At 42.8% G+C, this 19,306-nt stretch overlaps 1 protein-coding gene across 9 annotated transcripts in view; it reads right to left on the bottom strand.

The window, feature by feature from the left end:
• The window catches only part of SH3BP4 (SH3 domain binding protein 4), an 81,867-nt gene that overhangs the window by 13,820 nt on the left and 48,741 nt on the right, over window positions 1-19,306 (bottom strand). For all 9 annotated transcript variants that reach the window (XM_053283195.1, XM_053283194.1, XM_053283198.1 and 6 more), the window contains one exon: window positions 14,732-17,085. In XM_053283195.1, coding sequence (XP_053139170.1) covers window positions 14,732-17,085 — 2,354 coding nt within the window. The remainder of the gene's footprint in view (window positions 1-14,731; window positions 17,086-19,306) is intronic.

Genomic DNA, 19,306 nt, shown 5'->3' with positions numbered 1-19,306 from the left:
TTTCATGCCTAGAGATGGAGGACTGCCTCTTGAAGCAGGACACCTTACAGTCTGAGTCTTCTGTTTCTTCAGCCCTGTATGGAGGTGAAAGCAGGGTTTCCACACATGCTCTAGAAAAAACATTGCAGGAGCTGGTGGCGGTAGAGACTTTGGTTCATGGCTGCCATGAGGCCCTTGCTTCTACTCATGAGGACTGACAGCTGGAGTTGATTAAGAATGTTAAAGTCCTTTCTTGGAATGTGGGTGTTGAAAAAGCTGACCCACTTTGTTGGAATATTTAAAGTCCTTTAATGTTATTATGCTACAAGAAACCTGGGCATGTGAAAATGTGGAACTCAAGCATTTTATTAGGGGTGTGCACGGAACCGCGGAGCTGCGGTCCGGCACTGGGGTGGGGGGTTCCATTAAGGGCGGGTGGGGGCTTTACTTACCCCTCCCGCGCTTTCCACACACTGCCGCCGTAATTATTGAAGAAATTGCTCCTCCGATGGCTGTTCCTATTTTTAAAAATGGCTGCCCCCTTGAAGCCCTGGCCCCCTGCTGCTGCCTTGAAGCCCCCTCCCACCCCCTTAAATCTCGCCCCGGGCCCTTAAATCATGCCCCGATAACATTAAGAGGCCGGCGGCGGGGAGATGTCCTCCCGCCCCCTTCCCTGCTAGGCTGCAAAAGACTTTAGGAAGGCTTCTGCGCGTGCGCGCGCAGAAGCCTTCCTAAAGTCTTTTGCAGCCTAGCAGGGAAGGGGGCGGGAGGACATCTCCCTGCCGCCCGTTTCCCTGCCGGTCTGCAAAAGTACTTTTACTTTTGCAAAGAACTTTGCAAAGAAGAAACAGTTCTTTGCAAAGTTCTTTGCAAAAGTAAAAGTACTTTTGCAGACCGGCAGGGAAACAGGTGGCAGGGAGATGTCCTCCCGCCCCCTTCCCTGCTAGGCTGCAAAAGACTTTAGGAAGGCTTCTGCGCGTGCGCGCGCAGAAGCCTTCCTAAAGTCTTTTGCAGCCTAGCAGGGAAGGGGGCGGGAGGACATCTCCCCGCCGCCCGCCTCTTAATGTTATCGGGGCATGATTTAAGGGCCCGGGGCGAGATTTAAGGGGGTGGGAGGGCGCTTCAAGGCAGCAGCAGGGGGCCAGGGCTTCAAGGGCGCAGCCATTTTTTAAAATAGGAACAGCCATCGGAGGAGCAATTTCTTCAATAATTACAGCGGCAGTGTGTGGAAAGCGCGGGAGGGGTAAGTAAAGCCCCCCCCCGCCCTTAATGGAAGCCCCCAAACTCCCCACCCGAACCAAAACCACCCAGTGACCGGACCGGTCTGGAGGCCTTTAGAATGGCCTCCGAACCGGTCTGTGCACATTCCTACATTTTATTGTATGTGATTGTTTAACAGCTGTAAGGGAGGGCTGAGGAAGCATTAGTGGTGGCTTGGTTATCTTTATTGCCTCAAAATTACAAATAGTTGAAGTTAAAATTACCACCCTGTGATCAAATAGACCTGGCATGTGTGGTGAAGTTTAAGTCCATTGCTATCCTGTTCATATATGTTTATTTCTAAGAGGGAGATAGACCCTCTTAGAAAACTATATTATGGATGACTTATTAAAGTATCAATCAATCAATCAATCATCTTTATTACAGTCCAAGACCAGCATAAGACAGAACAGTAAGGCATGATTCATAACAATAAAAAGTTATGGAACCATAAAACTATTCTACTTTAAAATGGCAACTCTAATACTATAAGGCTATATTATAAAACTGCTACATCTTAGAAAAGAGGGAAGCTGTAAAATCATTAAAAAGCTTTTATAAACAGTTATATTTAAAAAGATAGGATCATAAAATATATAAAATTCAAAAAACAGTGGCTAAAATGGAGTATGTAAAATAAATTAGCTAAATGGGGACACTAGGAGGAAAAGATAAAATAGTCAGTAGATGCTGAGCTGATACAAGGGTATGGACTGGCAGTCAAGGCCCAGCAGATCCTACAAGCTGCCATGCAGAACTTGGCAGTGTTATATGTGAAGGCTGGGTCTTCATCCGAGAACAACATCCGGGTATAGGCAAGGCTTGGGCATTCAGGGTACTTGAGCAGTAGTGGAAATTTAACCTTGGCCCAACTGTGTCTATAAAAAAGAGGGCAGAAAAGGAGTACATGTTCTGTGGTTCCGACCTCTCAAGTGTCACAGGGACAAAGCCTCCCTGCATTTGGGATTTTTCTGTATTTGCCTTCCAGTACACAGGGAAATGCTTGACTAACAAGCAGAAGGTTGCTGGTTTGAATCCCCGCTGATATGTTTCCCAGACAATGGGAAACACCTATATCAGGAAGCAGTGATATAGGAAGATATTATTTTATTGTTAAATTTATATACCACCTTTCATTAAAAACAATCCCAAGATGCTGAAAGGCATCATGTTATAGTGTGCAGAGGAGGCAATGGTAAACCCCTCCTGTATTCTACCAAAGATAACCACAGGGCTCTGTGGGTGCCAGGAATCGAAATCGATTTGACAGCACACTTTACCTTTACAGTGGAGAGGAGGGCATGAAAACGGGCAAGGGTGAATGCCCTTCTGTGGTTTCCAACTGTGACAGGTATGCAGCACAGACTTTACTAAAGTAGCCAAGGGCCCTGGCTGTGCTGGGAGGTGATTTTAATGGGAGGGTGGGGCCAACTGAGAGGTCTTTATACTCACTTTTAAGGCTATTCTTCTGGAAACCAAAGAAGGAAGAGTCTCCCTGCTGATTCGACAGTCCAAGAACTTAAGATGTAACCGGAAGAGTATATATTGGTCACAAATGGCCAATAGGTTGGATCTGACTATTTTGAATGGGGAAGTGTGTGGAAATCATCTGAGATAACTCACATTTTGGTCTGGATACAGATCTAGTTCTACAGATTACATGCTAGTTGCTAATGGGTTTGTTGAAATTTGTTGATTATTTTGCAGCGGGAGTTAGATTGGATAGTGATCACCTTCCTGTTAATCTAAACCTTCAACTAGAAGAATAGGAGACTGTGCTAGGGTAAATTTGTTGGCTGATTTAGAGTTAGATGTAAGACACAGGAGAGTTAGATGGACAGGCAGAATAGGGAAAGCGGTAGGCAATTTGTGGGAGGGAGGGGGTTTCATAACACACAGCATATGCGCACCAGCATTATTGGCTCAGAAGCATCAGAGGACTTTACAAAAATACCAAGGAAAGGTAGGTGGAATTTAAGAAATACTGTTGAGGGAGTCGCTTGTTTCAAATCGTAATGGTTTTAGAGGTTGCTCCAGATCATGGTTCAATGCCAAGTGCATTAAAGCCAAGAAATACTTAGTTGTGCAATTTAAAAGCTACAGACAGAGTAATCTGCATTCTATCCCACCTACTTTACAACAGGAAAACAAACAATATAAATTGTTAATTAGAAATAAAAAGGAGAATGCTTAAAGAGAGGCTTGGGCTAAGCTGACACAAGCTGTTGATAATAAATATTCAGTTTCCTTTTAGGCGATGGTGAGTGGGGGTTGGAGAGAGAATACGGCTGGCACTGTTGATTTAGTTAGTGGTTTAGCAGTCAAGGGATGAGAGTCTTTTTTCTCTCCCATTTTGCAGCCTGGGTTGAACCTTTATCAACATGGGTATCTAAATTAGCAGAATTACCTTCCTGGCCTGTGGTCACAATATCTGAGATTAAGAGTTTGATAGCAGAGTTGAGATCTGGGAAAACCCCTTGGTTTGACCACATTTGAACTGATTAAAAACAATGCTGACTGGTGGATCCCAGTTTTTATGACAAGTGATCATATGGTGAAGGACCCTAAGGATTGGGACCTTGCACTAATTATTCAATTGTTTAAGAAGGGAATGAAGACTGACCCTGCAAACTACTACCCAATAAGCCTATTGAGTATCGTGGGGAAACTCTACGCTAGGCACCCATGTGAAAAGTTTAAAGAGTGGTTGGACAGCTATGGTATAATTGCCAATGAACAAGGCTGCTCCACAATGGACCAATGTTTGATTTTACAGCATCTTGTGGGGAAATTTTGTAATGGATCCAATGGAGCTTTATTTGGGCTGTCTGGATTTAAAAGTGGCCTTCAACTCAATAGACAAGAGATAGATTATGGCAAAACCTACAAGTATAATCCTTTGACCACTGTCTCCTAGCTCTTCTCCTGCATAGTGATAATTGGTTGAGGGTGCAATGTGGCATGCAGGGTCATTTAATTCAGAAGGTTCCATGCAGACAGGTGTGCACCAGGGCTGCATTTTGGCCACCTTTTAATTTTTTTATATAAACTAGGTGCTGCTTTACATCCTCCTAGATTAGGTTCACACCCAAATCCCGCACTGTTGCATGCTGACAATATAGTTATTCTGTCTTTTTCTGAGATAGGTCTTCACAGAGCCCTCCATGTTCTTACTGAGTATTGTTTGGAAGAAGGTCTTGAGATTACCAGAAGATAAAAGTATTGGTTTTTGCAAAGAAATTTACTCCTCATGAGTGGCAGATAATCATTATGGGTAAGATTACGAGGACTGAAAGGAAATGTGTTACTCGGGACGTGCTATCGCCCTCCAGATCAAAGCACTGACAATGACCTGGAGTTGGAGAAACAAATAAGAGAGGCGTCAAAAAAAGACAGGGCAATAATAATGAGTGACTTCAACTACCCACACATAGACTTGGTAAATTCACATTCAGGTAATGACAGAGAGTCCAAATTTCTAGATGTGCTAAATGACTGTGCCTTAGAACAGTTAGTCACGGAACCAACCAGAGAGATGGCAACTTTGGATTTAATCCTGTGTGGTGCCCAGGACCTGGTGTGAGATGTCAGAGTTGAAGAACCATTGGGTAGCAGTGACTATAGTGTGATCCAATTCAGCATATATGCGAGTGGAGAATTGTTAAGGAAGTCTAACACAGATGCATTGGACTTCAGAAGAGGAAACTTCTAAAAAATGAGGGGACTGGTAAGAAGGAAGTTGAAAGGGAAAGTCAGGAGGATCAAATCACTCCAGAAAGCATCGAACTTATTTAAAACCACAGTACTAGAAGCTCAGTTGGAATGTATACCAAGAAGGAGGAAAGATACCACCAAGTTCAGGAGGATGCCAGCATGGTTAACAAGTAGAGTCAGGGAAGCTATTAAAAGGAAGAAGACTTCCTTCAGAAAATGGAAGTCCTGCCCAAATGAAGAGAACAGGAACAAACAAACTCTTGGAAAAGAAATGCAAGGATACAAGGGATGCAAAGAAAGAGTCTGAGGAGCATATAGCTAGAAGTGTCAAGGGGAATAACAAAAACTTCTTTAAATATATCAGAAGTAGAAAACCTGCCAGGGAGGCGATTGGACCCTTAGATGATGAGGGTGTGAAAGGGATTATTGAGGATAAGGAGATTGCACAGAAGCTGAATGAGTTCTTAGCACCTGTCTTCACGATGGAGGATACTGACCATATACCCTCTCCATAATTGAGTTTTTCAGGTTTAGCGGCTGAGCAACTGGGTTAATTTGAGGTGACAATGGAAGATGTTCTGTCTTGAAAAGCTAAAAATTAACAAATTGCCAGGGCCAGATGGAATTCACCCAAGAGTTCTGAAGGAACTCAAATGTGAAACTGCCGATCTCCTAGCAAAAATATATAACTTGTCCCTACAATCAGGCTCTCTACCAGAGGACTGGAAAGTAGCCAGTGTGACTCCAATTTTCAAGAAGGGATCCAGGGGGGATCCAGGAAATTACAGGCCAGTCAGTTTAACTTTGGTGCTGGGTAAATTGATGGAAAGCATACTTAAGGAAAAAATTGTTGAGCATATAGAGCAGGCATTGTAGAAGGAGAACCAGCATGGCTTCTGCAAGGGAAAATTTTGCCTCACTAACCTTTTGGAGTTCTTTGAGAATGTCAACAGGCATTTGGGTAAAGGTTGACATAGTATACTTGGACTTCCAAAAACCTTTTGATAAAGTTTCCCACCAAAGGCTCTTGAGTAAACTCAGCAGTAATGGAATAAGGGGACAGGTTCATGCGTGGATCGGTAACTGGAATAAACTGGAATAGGAATAACTGGAGTAGGAATAAATGGACAGTTTTCACAATGGAGATAGGTAGGAAGTGGGGTCCCCCAGGGATCAGTACTGGGACCAGTGCTCTTTAACTTGTTCATAAATGATCTAGAAGTTGGGGTGATCAGTGAAGTGGCCAAATTTGCAGATGACACTAAACTGTTTAGGGTAGTGGAAGCCACAACAGATTGTGATGAACTCTAAAAAGTTATCTCCAAACTGGGGGATTGGGTGACAAAATAGCAAATGTGGTTCAATGTAAGGAAGTGTAAAGTGATGCACATTGGAGCAAAAACCACCAACTTCACATATATGCTGATGGGATCTGAGCTGTCGGTGAATGACCAGGAGAGAGATCTTGGGGTCATGGTGGACAGTTCATTGGAAGTGTTGTCTCAGTGCACGGCAGCTGTCAAAACAGCTAATTCGATGCTAGGAATCATTAGGAAGGGAACTGAAAATAAAAGTGCTAATATTATAATGCCCTTATACAAATCTATGGTGTGGCCACATCTGGAGTATTGTGTACAGCTTTGGTCACCATATCTTAAGAAGAATATTGTAGAAGTGGAAAAGGTGCAGAAGAAAGCAACCAAAATGATCAGGGGCCCAGAGCACCTTCCTTAGGAGGCTGGGCTACAGCATCTGGGGCTCTTTACCTTGGAAAAGAGGCAACTAGGAGGAGATATGATTGAAGTGTATAAAATTATGCATGGAGTGGAGAGGATAGACAGAGAGAAATTTTTCTCCCTCTCTCACAACACTAGAACCAGGGGTCACCCCATGAAACTCAAGGTTGGGAAATTTAGGACCGACAAGTGGAAGTACTTTTTCACACAGCACATAATTAATCTATGGAATTCCTTGCCGTGGGATGTGATGATGGCCACCAGCTTGGATGGCTTTAAAAGGGAGTTAGATTCATGGAGGGCAAGTCTATCAATGGCTACTAGTCTGATGGCTGTGGGCCATCTCCAGCCTCAGAGGCACGAAGCCTCTCAATACCAGTTGCAGGGGAGCAACAGCAGGAGAGAGGGCATGCACATACTTCTTGCCTGTGGGCTACCCAGAAGCATCTGGTGGGCCACTGTGTGAAACAGAATGCTGGACAAGATGGGCCTTGTGCCTGATCCAGCAGGGCTGTTCTTATAAATGAACAATTGAACAAGTTAGACTATACAAATACCTTGGTATGGTATTCTAATACAATGGGTTTTGGAGGGCCCATGCAGCCAATGTTATTCAAGAGGTGCAGAAAAGTACTTTGGCACTGTTTAGATCGCTCAATTGCTTTATCAGGCTCAGCTGTGTAGTTACAAGGAGTATCATTCCCTGGAAGCAGTTCAATCTGAAATCTTCAGGTCAATTATTGGTGTTCCGAGGGGTACACCGAATGTAGCTCTGAGACTGGAAGTTCCTAATGAGGCTCATATCTGGTTTATTAAGATTAGCTACTGGCTCAAATAGGAATCAAACCAAACGGGACTTGCACCCTTGGTCTCTAAAAGACCATGCTGGTTTCTGGGTGGAAAGGGGAGATAGAAAAAAAGATTTGGAGTCTAGGCTTGCATCCCTCAGTATTGATCTCCTTGGGTATTGTGAAAGCTAAGGGATTCCTTTGGGATATAAAGCTACAGGAGGATGGGGTACAATTATGTGCTATACTGCCCTTCAAGGTATTTTATTTTGTAACTCCTCAAGGGCTGAAATGTTGAGCACTGAGGCCTCATTTAAACTGGCTAAATATCTATATAAACTTACCACCCCCAAAGTAAGGATAATATTTCCATTAGCACACTTTAATGCACTACCTTTGACTCTCATGGATGGCCGCTACTCACATACTCCATATCGTCCGTGTTTATGGCCTTGTCAGCTGGGGTTGGTTGAGTCAATTGACAATGTATTATGCCACTGTCCATTTCACAGAGATGTTAGTTTACTGCTTATTACATTTATTTTAGTAAAATTACCCAGGCGGGTCATTAGGTTTTTACACTTAGGAATATAGGAACATAGGGAGCTGCCATATACTGAGTCAGACCATAGGTCTATCTAGCTCAGTACTGTCTTCACAGACTGGCAGCAGCTTCTCCAAGGTTGCAGGCAGGAATCTCAGCCCTATCTTGGAGATGCTGGGGAGGGAATTTGGAACCTTCTGCTCTTCCCAGAGCAGCTCCATCCTCTGAAAGGAATAACTTACAGTGCTGCTCACAGATACAAGAACAGCTCTCCTCTCCTCTCTTTATTTGTTATTGGTCTATGTAAATTGCTTTGGACACGTTTGTTGAAAAGCAGTATACATAAATATTTGTTGTTGATGATCAGACTTTAACACCGATACCACTTAAAGGGTGACAAAGTTTTGCAACATTGCAAATTGTGTTAAGAAGCAGCTAAAAAACCCTTGATTGCACTGTAGTCACCTCCCCCCTGGTTACTGTATATAGGTTGGTGTTATTGTATATAATAATGTATTCTGTTCTGTTGTATTATATCTTTTGTCTGGTCATTGACCATAGTAAGTTTGATTCCGATTCCCTGAAACAATTTTAGTCTGATTTCTGGCCTAATCTGGACATGCAGATCAACAGTGAAACTGCCTTGGTCACCCTGGTGGATGACCTGTGCTGGAAGAAGGAGAGGGGGAATACTTGCTGATTCTCCTCAATGTTTCAATCACTTTTAATTCTATAGGCCATACCATCCTTCTGTTCAGGATAGGAATTAGGGGCATAGCACTCCAGCACTGTTCCCTCTAAGGCGTGTGCACATGCATATGTTCACAAGTTTTTTGATGACCGCTTAGTTAATTTTAGATCCTGCTCAGGTTGAATTAGGAAGGTCCCACTCTGACTGCATCTGCGCACACAGGGCCTTGATACATCTGCCCAGAACAAAACTCATTCCGCACAGAGATGAAAAAAATTAGAGGGACCACTGCACTCCAGTTCCATTTGCATCTGGGAAGCAGGCAAATAATTTCTAGGGGATGATGCTGGGTGCTCTGCTTATGGGATTCTGCAGGTAGTGACTGCCTATGGGTAGGCCTTTTGGAAGAGCCTCTATTAGGACTTCATGAGAGCATCCCAGCAGCAAGGTACCATGAGAAATTTAGTTCCTATGTACCCAATATTCCCACAATGGGTACAGCATGCTTGTGATAACATACCATTTGTAAAGAGGATTGGAAACATTTTCTGCAATTTCATATAGCTGGGATATTGATACAGTAGCACCAGAGATCTAATGGAAGCCCTATTAAACTGCCCGGAGCCATTTTTGGAAGGGCGGTATAGAAATTGAATTATTATTATTATTATTATTATTATTATTATTATTAAGCCTCCCAATTGCGAAGCTGCATCAAGTATTTTTGCAGAAAGGGAAGGAGGTTCACTCTGCAAGGAGAGTGATACTCTCAGTGATATTATTGGGAATATGATGTAAACCAAACTTCAGAATTACTTCAGGAAAAATATCAATTTCCCAAAATATTGGAAAATTTTACTCAAAATGTTTCAAAGCAGAAGAAGCTGCCCACCACTATCTATTTCTCAATGTGAAAAGGTGGAAACTAGGGATGTGCATGAAACACATTTTGTGTGCCATTCCGAACTTGGAACACAATACAAAATGAGCAGAACATTCATTTGGAACAACCAGCTGAGCCAGTTGTTCTGACAGAACGATCTCAGAACATTCAAAAGATTCATTCCAAGTGCCATTTTGGAATTCCAAATGGTGCTCGGAATATTCTGACTCGGGATGGGGTCATTTTTTTTCTGAGTATGGAACGGCATACAAAATGTGTTTCATGCACATCCCTAGTTTCCATCATGCATGGTACTCAAAGAACTTCAGTCTAGTGTGTCATTGTTTTGGAAAGTGGATTTAAAATTCCATTTTCTTTGTCAGTTTTCGCTTTCAAAACATGCACACTTCCCAAGATAGTTTGACTTCAGCTATAAGTGCAATAACTACAATGCCTCCCTGACTACACACAATTTTCTATGCTCTGCAGAGAGAAGTAGAATAATTATCTAGCTGTTCCATAATATGGACTTTTGGGAAAGTCATTTTTACTTAATTGGAAACAAAGTATCATGGTTTTATTAAGATGATTATGAACCCAAGAGACCTGGATTTCATTTTATTTATTTGATGACTTTAGCAGTTGCTCTCCACTGAAGCATAGTTTTTATGAATAATTTTAGGAGAAGATGTTGCCACAAGATGAATTTTTTCTGTGGTTACTAGGGGAAAAGAGATGCAACCATGAGAACAAGTATCACAGTACTTGCTGTATCTTGACTTCATCACCTTTGGTGCACTTACAAAAAAACAACATTATGAAAAGGACAGAGAAATGTCACCTTGCAGTTTAAATTTTCCCATGAGAACTACTTGTACAAGCCAGCCTTAAAGGCTTTAGCCTCTTGGCACTGGCAAACATTTTTCACCAAGCATGTGACCTACAAGCTACCTAAACTTTTACTGTATAACTTAAATGTTAATTATTGAAAGTAACAGAACAGTTAAAGTCTATGGCATTTACTCCTGCAACGGGGAAATGCTTGACTAACAAGCAGAAGCTTGCCAGTTTGAATCCCCGCTGGTAATATATCGCGCAGTAGCGATATAGGAAGATGCTGAAAGTCATCATCTCATACTGCATGGGAGGAGGCAATGGTAAGCCCCTCCTGTATTCTACCAAAGAAAACCACAGGGCTCTGTGGGTGCCAGGAGTCAAAATCGACATGACGGCACACTTTACCTTTAAGTCCCCTTGCTTTCAATAGAAGTCACTTCCAAGTTTAGGTTTGCAACCCAATACAGCTTAGGAGACTTAGTGATCATACTGCACAAGTCAGCCAGCATGGTGTAGTGGTTAGAGTGCTGGACTAGGACTGGGGAGACCCGAGTTCAAATACCCATTCAGCCATGATACTAGCTGGGTGACTCTGGGCCAGTCACTTCTCTCTCAGCCTAACCTACTTCATAGGGTTGTTGTGAAAGAGAAACTCAAATATGAAGTACACCGCTCTGGGCTCCTTGGAGGAAGAGCGGGATATAAATGTAATAATAGTAATAATAATAATAATAATCCAACTAGAAGAGGTTATTTAAAAAGAATGTACCAAATTTGGAAAGAGAAGCATACAGATACAGAAATAACAGAACAAAGGCTAGCAGACCAGAGAAGATACATAATAAGAAATAAAGTATTCACAGGAGTTGAGCTGGAAGAACTGCAAAGAGCAACACAGGCTCAAGATATGGAAGAAGAATTACCACCAATTGAAGAAGTTGCTCAGGCGCAGGTGGAGGAGGTGTTGGAAATCGAGGATGCCACTGTTACTGAACTGTTTCAAAATCAAAACCAGGCAACCACCCCTTTGCCTTCACCTCAAAAACCCGAATGCCGTTTAACAGAAAAGCAAAAAGAACTAAAGCAAAAAATAACTGAGCACATGAACCAAACAACCACCAGGGTTCGACTTCCAGCTCTAAAAACAGTTGCCAAAAAACAACTTGCTCAGGCATTAAAAGATGTCAATGCTGCACTTGCAGAGATAACAACCAATAATTTGCAAGAAACAAACAAACTAATGTACAGTGCAGCAACAGTAACAACACAAGAGGTCGGATATAAGATCAGTGGACCTGTAAAAAAAAGAAAGCAGTACATCACCTAAATGGAACAGTAGATTAGAAAATAAAATCTCCAGGCTTAGATCAGATGCTAGTAAATTGAAAGATATGAAAGACAAGAAGCTGAAGAATGAAAACACCAAACAGTATCTGATCCAAAAATACCACCTAGATTCAAGGAAAATTAGAGAAGTCCTGGAAATAATAAAGCAGCAAATAACAGCAGTGTCAAAGAAGATTAGCAGGTATGAAGCCAGAATTACACAACACAGGCAGAATCTCCAATTCCAGTCGAATCAGAGACGTTTCTACCAAAGCATAGAAGGAGAAACTGCAAGAAACTCAGAAACACCAAATAAAGAAGAAACAGTACAATTCTGGGGGAAATTATGGGACAATCCAATAGATTATAATAAAAGAGCAGGTTGAATGAAAGAGGTCGAAAAATGTAACCAACAAACGCAAGATCTAATAACAACACCAGAATTAATAAGTGAAAGAGCAAAGAAAATTAAAAATTGGACTGTGCCAGGCGATGATGAACTGCATGGCTTTTGGCTTAAACACCTAACAAGCCTTCAAAAACAACTATCAAAACAGTTAAATCACATGTTGCAAGGAGGTGATATTGAACAATGGCTAACAACTGGGAAAACTCATCTCATAATGAAAGACCCAGCAAAAGGTGCAGTCCCAAGTAATTATAGACCGATAACCTGCCTGCCAACCATGTTCAAATGATTAACTGGAATAATAGCAGATGAAGTGATGCAACACTTATTAACTAACAAACAGCTTCCAGTTGAACAGAAAGGAAATTGCCCGAACACCAGAGGCACAAAAGACCAGCTGCTGATTGACAAAATGATTTTACAAAATTGCAGGAGAAGAAAAACCAATCTAAGTGTTGCATGGATTGACTACAAGAAAGCCTTTGATTCATTGCCTCACACATGGATACTAAAATCTTTAGAAACAACTGGTGTCAGCAAAAACATTCAGATATTTATTTTAAAAAGCAATGAGCATGTGGAGTACACAGTTAACAATCAATGGCGAGACACTTGGACAGGTTAGCATTAGAAGAGGCATTTTCCAAGGGGACTCACTATCCCCTCTGTTGTTTGTAATCGCCATGACCCCACTTTCACAAATTCTAAACAAAACAGGCCTCGGATACCAAACATCTAAAACATCAAGTCAAATAAGCCATCTGCTGTACATGGACGATCTGAAGTTGTATGGAAAGTCCCAGTCAGAAATCAAATCACTGCTAAGCACTGTCCATATATTCAGTAGCAATATAGCAATGGAGTTTGGACTAGACAAGTGTGCTGCATTACTAATGAACAGAGGAAAAATAAGAAAAACAGAAGGAATAGAACTGCCCAATGGAAGCAACATCAAGAACCTGGAAGAGAAAGAACATTACAAATACTTGGGCATTCTCCAGGCTGATAACATCGCACACACTGAAGTTAAAAGAAAAATTGGAAGTCAGGAGAGTTAGAAAAATCCTCAAGTCCAAAATCAATGGCGGGAACACCATACAAGCCATAAACACCTGGGCTATACCTGTTATCAGATACACTGCAGGAATAATAGACTGGACCCAGGCAGAGCTAGAGACACTAGATCGTAAGACCAGGAAAATCATGACCATCAATCATGCTCTGCACCCCCGCAGTGATGTCGATAGGCTATACCTCCCTCGCAGCTCAGGTGGAAGAGGAATGCTGCAAGTCCATCAAACAGTAGAGGAGGAGAAAAGAGGCCTTGAAGTATATATAAGGGACAGTGAAGAAGATGCACTTCAAATGGTCAATAATGCGAAACTATTCAACACCAATGAAACAAAGCAGGCCTACAAGAAAGAATAAGTCAAGAACCGAGCAGAAAAATGGAGAAATAAGCCCCTGCATAGTCAATATTTGCACAATATAAGTGGGAAATCAGACATCACCAAGACCTGGCAATGGCTTAAGAATGGCAACTTGAAGAAAGAAACAGAGGGTTTAATACTGGCTGCACAAGAACAGGCACTAAGAACAAATGCAATAAGAGCCAAAGTCGAAAAGTCAACAACAGCAAGTGCCGCCTTTGTAAAGAAGCAGATGAAACAGTGGACCACCTAATCAGCTGTTGTAAAAAGATCACACAGACTGACTACAAACAAAGGCATGACAAGGTAGCAGGGATGATACACTGGAACATCTGCAAAAAATACAAGCTACCTGTAGCCAAAAATTGGTGGGACCATAAAATTGAAAAAGTGGTAGAAAATGAAGATGTAAAAATATTATGGGACTTCCAACTACAAACAGACAAACATCTGCCACACAATACACCAGATATAACTGTAGTGGAGAAGAAAGAAAAACAAGTCAAAATAATCGACATAGCAATACCAGGGGATAGCAGAATAGAAGAAAAAGAAATAGAAAAAATCACCAAATACAAAGATCTACAAATTGAAATTGAAAGACTGTGGCAGAAAGAGACCAAAATAATCCCAGTGGTAATTGGCACCCTGGGTGCAGTTCCAAAAGACCTTGAAGAGCACCTCAACACCACAGAGGCCACAGAAATCACCATCAGCCAATTACAAAAAGCAGCTTTACTGGGAACAGCCTATATTCTGCGATGATATCTATAACAACTGACAATAAAATTCTGGCATCCCAGGTCCTTGGGAAGGACTCGATGTCTGGATAAAACAAACCAGTTAATAACACCTGTCTGACTGTGTAAACAAGAAATAATAATAATAATAATAAAGTGCTTGTTCAGCTGTAATCCAAAGCATCTTAAGCATCAGCATAGTACTGTAATACATGGTAAGAGTGCACAAGAGCTAGATTCCAAGATAAAACTGTTTGAGAAACAAAGTGGCTTTCAACTTTAAGTTATTTCCCCCCACCCCGAGACTGTTCAGTTGACCCAATAAAAAAATAAAACAAGTAGGGAACAATTATTGAAGTAGGGAACAATTACCTTATTCAAACAAAATACTTACTGACATCAGTTCCTTCTGGAAAGACTTCCTATCCTTATTGTCTGAATTATTACAGTCTTCTTTCAATTTCTCCAGCACAGAAGCAACACATTCAGGCTCACTGTCCAGCTCTGCTCGACAGAAAAAAGCAAGTGGCAAATTGCCATATCCCAAAGCATCCGCAAATGCACGCCAGCTGTTGATGTTTTCCATTAGTAAAGTCCTTACTGAAGCATAGATATAGGTGAGAAACTTACAAGGCCTGAGGATTTGCTCAAGCAACATATTAGTAGTAAGCTCAGGCCCAGATAAACAATTTGGCTTTATTTTCCCAACAACTAGAACGTTTTTGGTGTGGACGAGGCCAATTTTACCCTGATAGTAACCAATGTACCATTCCTTTGTCCAGAGCTGACCTTTCAACTTGATCTTCTCCTCACTTAGTAAAGCGATTACATCCCCTTTCTTATATTCCAAGAGATAATGGTTCTTATTTTGCCGCACCACTGTTTTCAGCAGTTTGCCATATTTTAAACTTTCCACTGGCCGATCCTGGAAGACTGGGTATTTGCTGATGGTTGCAAGAGGGGATAAGATTATTTTTCCAACCTCATTTTTCTTCAAGAACCTTCGTTGACCAGTGGATCTGATGGCACTTTTTGGAGGTGGCTGTGGTGTCTGAACACAGAATTGAGTCAGGATAGCATCCTTGTCGTCCTTGACTTGTATTCTTAACGTAAAGTCAGACAGCTCATTAGGGTCATGTGACATGATGGGGAAGATGAGGCGGCTGACCTTTCCCAGCTTCATTTGGAAGCCTCTCACTATTTTGGCCTGCTCGCTGGTTCTTACCTCATAATTAATCATGTTTGAAAACATACAAACCTTTAGATCTTGCGACCTTGCTAAGGCAAATTGATGTTTACCCCACAACTGTAGTGCCACAGGAGCTGTGCAGTGTATCTGACGTGTAACTTCATTCACTAAAAGTGTCTTTGGGGCACAATCATGTCCAAAGATGGCAACCACCGTTTTAAAAGAAGGGTGTATGTGCTTTGGACCATAGACACCTACTGTGATTTTTTTGCTGATGTAATCCCAAACAGTGTAAGGATATGGAATGTTCTGTCCTTGGGCTACCGCTGCTATATACATACAAGGCTCCAGGTTCTCTAGCTGAGCCTGTATTACATCTCCATAGCAATAACTTAGTGGCATTGGTGCATACGGGCCTTCTTTTGTGTCACTTCGTAAGCACTGCACTCCTACTAAACTCTTACTCACTATGTCATTCTTAACTTCTGCTGAAACTTTCATCTCCAGTATGATGGAAGTTCTGACTTCCATATTGCTCAGCTTAATTTCCAGCACAGGACATATGGTACTGCATTTGTCACTGTTGAGTTCCAGAGGTGGGTCCAACAGGGCTTTCATTGAGATCTGCTGAGTATCTCCAACAGCTACATGTCCTTCTGGAATATGAATATTAATATTTGTATCCGGAAGCTGAACAGCTCCCCCAGAACTATCCAGCTTGCAAACTATGTTGGTCTCCACAGGTTGTGTCTGGCCCCAACCAGGGTTCTGGCCTAGCAGATCCAAGTCATGACAAGATCTTGCCAGTTTCCGATGGTTCAGCCACGCAGCTCTGAAGTCTTCCCTGCTTTGGAATTGCTCAGGGGTAGGCGATTTCAGCCCAGTGAAAAAACCCGATGATCCTGGAGTTTCTGACTTTGCCTGAAGTACTGAGAGCTCCGACAAACTGTATGAGCGCTTGCTTCTGAAAAAGGGATTGTCCCGTCTGCTTGGCTGCTCATAGTCAAATCCATTAATTGATGGAACCTCATCAAGACGGTTGCCTACACTGCTATTTGTTGCAGAACTGGATCCTGTAAATGCAGGCACCCCTGTGTCAAAAAGCAACAGATCTACTGTAGTTTGGTGGGAACACTCCTTGTCCCTGTCAGGCATCATCTGCAAATTCCCATTCAAAAAAGGGTTCGTCTGGTTGTTATTTAAAAAGGGGTTGTTTTTGGCGAAGTTCCACTTTACATCCATCCACTCTCCAAGCAGATCAAACTCTTTTGCTCCCTCGTCAGAACTTTCAAGTAGGTTGTCTATCATTCCACTATCAGTTAATGAAGAATTCCGGTAGTTTACAGGCTGGACATAGGAGGATGGGATGTAACCCATCTCAGTGGTATTGTGAGCATACCACCACTCACCTCCTGAGGTATCTAAGACATAAAGGTGGTCACCCTTGGAAAACTTCAAAGTGGTAAAGTTATTTGGGCAGTAGTCTTTGATTGCTACAACTTCCTTTGCGTTTCCAAATGATGTAGGATTGTCTACCATCAAGGCACTAGGAGAAGGCACTGCAATACAAAACATAAAATATATCATAAGCAACTGCAAAGAATACCATTATTTGGCAACACTCCACAAATTTCATTGACCACTGAAGCACAGTTGCCTCCTTCCCAGAAGCATAAGCTATTTGTGCACATTTTAAGCACAACTCCATCTTTTAATGGTCACTCACTGGTAACTTATAAATCTCCACTGGGATAAAGAAAGATACAATGGGCCTAGCTGCTTGGAGACTCAATGATGAATTTGTTCATGACTAAACCCACAGGGAGATGCTATGGTATATGTGGATTTGGCAAGTAACAAGGGCATGATTGGAAAAACAGGATTACTGGAAATAACCTTGATATTGAACTCATCCAGCTTCCGAGGAAAGAAAAAAATTAGGGCCTTTCACACCATGCAAGAGAGGCAGGATTAAGTCTACTATCCCCACAGATGATCCAGACTGGTCCCAGCTGCGCACATGATCGCTATGGCAGTGACCGGCGTGGTATTCCAGAGGCCAGGGGAATCCAACAATGTACTGCATTCACACCGGCATGCTAGGTGTCTGTCTCTGTGTCTGCAACCCACACTGACACATAATCCCAGAGCCCGAGTTATTAACTCTGTGCTTGCTCTGTTGACCCAGGCTAAGAGGGTGCTGTATCACCACTGAGATCTGCATAGATCCCGATGGTTCGCCCAGGCTTGACTGCTCATGAGAACAGCCTCACTGTTGTTTTTCGGGGGGGGGGGCGCAAGGCCTTCACATCTCTCTACTAGTAACATAGCTGCAATTACAACAGATACTGGTTTATCATATTGCATTTGCAAGTTCCAATCTACTCCTATAAGGGGCGTAACTACTATTAGGCAAGTGGAGGCGGCTGCCTGGGGGGCCCCACACCTCGAGGCGTGGGGCCCCCCACATGACTATACATTGTGAAGTGTGTGTGTGTGTGTGTGTGTGTGTGTGGCCCATTTTAAAATTTTGTCTCTGGGCCCACTCCAACCTTGTTACGCCCCTGACTCCTATATCTGATTGCTTCTACAGTTGCCTCAGGTAACTAGGTATCTGACTTCACCACACTAACAAGATCAAAATCTAACAAAAAAGCAGTACATATGTGGGTCTGTCAGAAATCAGTGAGGCCCATCCCCTTTTGAGTTGTCTTTCATTCGGCTGTGTTGAAATGTAGATTGTAAGTGATCGTTCTAGGCCTAAAATGAGGAGTTAGAATCTTAAATAGAATGTTAGCATACCTAAAGTGAAAGTTAATTGTACACCAAAAAAAGCCTATATTTTGGTACTTACACACACACACACACACACACACACCTTTATAATTAATTCTCTTAGCCAGCCAGCATGGAGATGTGGCAAGGCAAGGCATGCCGGCGAGGGAGGCACCTGATTGGCTGAGCTCTATTTGGCCGGCGGAGGCGCCTGTTTGGCTGGGAGTTGGCCCGCCATTGTGAGGAGGGACCGTCTGGTTGCAGCCTGGGCTGGGAGACGGGAGGCAGTGGGAAGAACTGGCCCTGGCCTGGCACCAGAGGGGGTGAGTGGGACATGCGTGCCCAGGATTTGGTGGCAGAACTCTTGTGACAGTCCAAAGTGAGGAGTGAGGAGTAGAAGAGGAAGAAAGTGTTGGCAGTCGCCCAGGAGGCGGGCCGCGGGCGAGAGGGCGGCGGCGGGCCGCGGGCGAGAGGGCGGGGGGGAGAAAAAGGGGGCAGCGGGCGGATGGGAGGGAGTAAAAACGGCAGCAGTGGGGCCCTTCCTGGCCGCAGCTCTGTGTGGGAGGAGGAACGGGAGGGGAGGATGGCTGGATACTGAAAGGCATCATCTCATACTGCAATGGTAAACCCCTCCTGTATTCTACCAAAGACAACCACAGGGCTCTGTGGGCGCCTGGAGTCGAAATAGATTCGATGGCACACTTTACAGAGAAACTAGCCACCTTCTCTTTCCTCTGTGTCATTCTTCCCACAAGTGGGATTATGTGAAGAAACCTTCACATGAACCAAGTTGCACATGGGGACAGCTCACAACCATTTCTACAGTCACAGTGATACTTATTGCAGGCAACACAATAATGGTAATGGCTGCAGGCTGAAAGGGATTGCAAAGGAAAGAAAAAAGAAATGCATTTGTTTGCGTGCCATAATGTGCCAGTCCATAATGTGCCAGATTCAGAGCCCAGGAACTAAATGGTCCACTACGAGACAAGGCCTACTTTAGTG

This window comes from Hemicordylus capensis, chromosome 1 (genome assembly GCF_027244095.1).
Source record: "Hemicordylus capensis ecotype Gifberg chromosome 1, rHemCap1.1.pri, whole genome shotgun sequence".
Taxonomy (NCBI): domain Eukaryota; kingdom Metazoa; phylum Chordata; class Lepidosauria; order Squamata; family Cordylidae; genus Hemicordylus; species Hemicordylus capensis.
The sequence above is the reverse complement of the archived record's forward strand: the minus strand, read 5'-3'. Positions and strand labels throughout refer to the sequence as shown.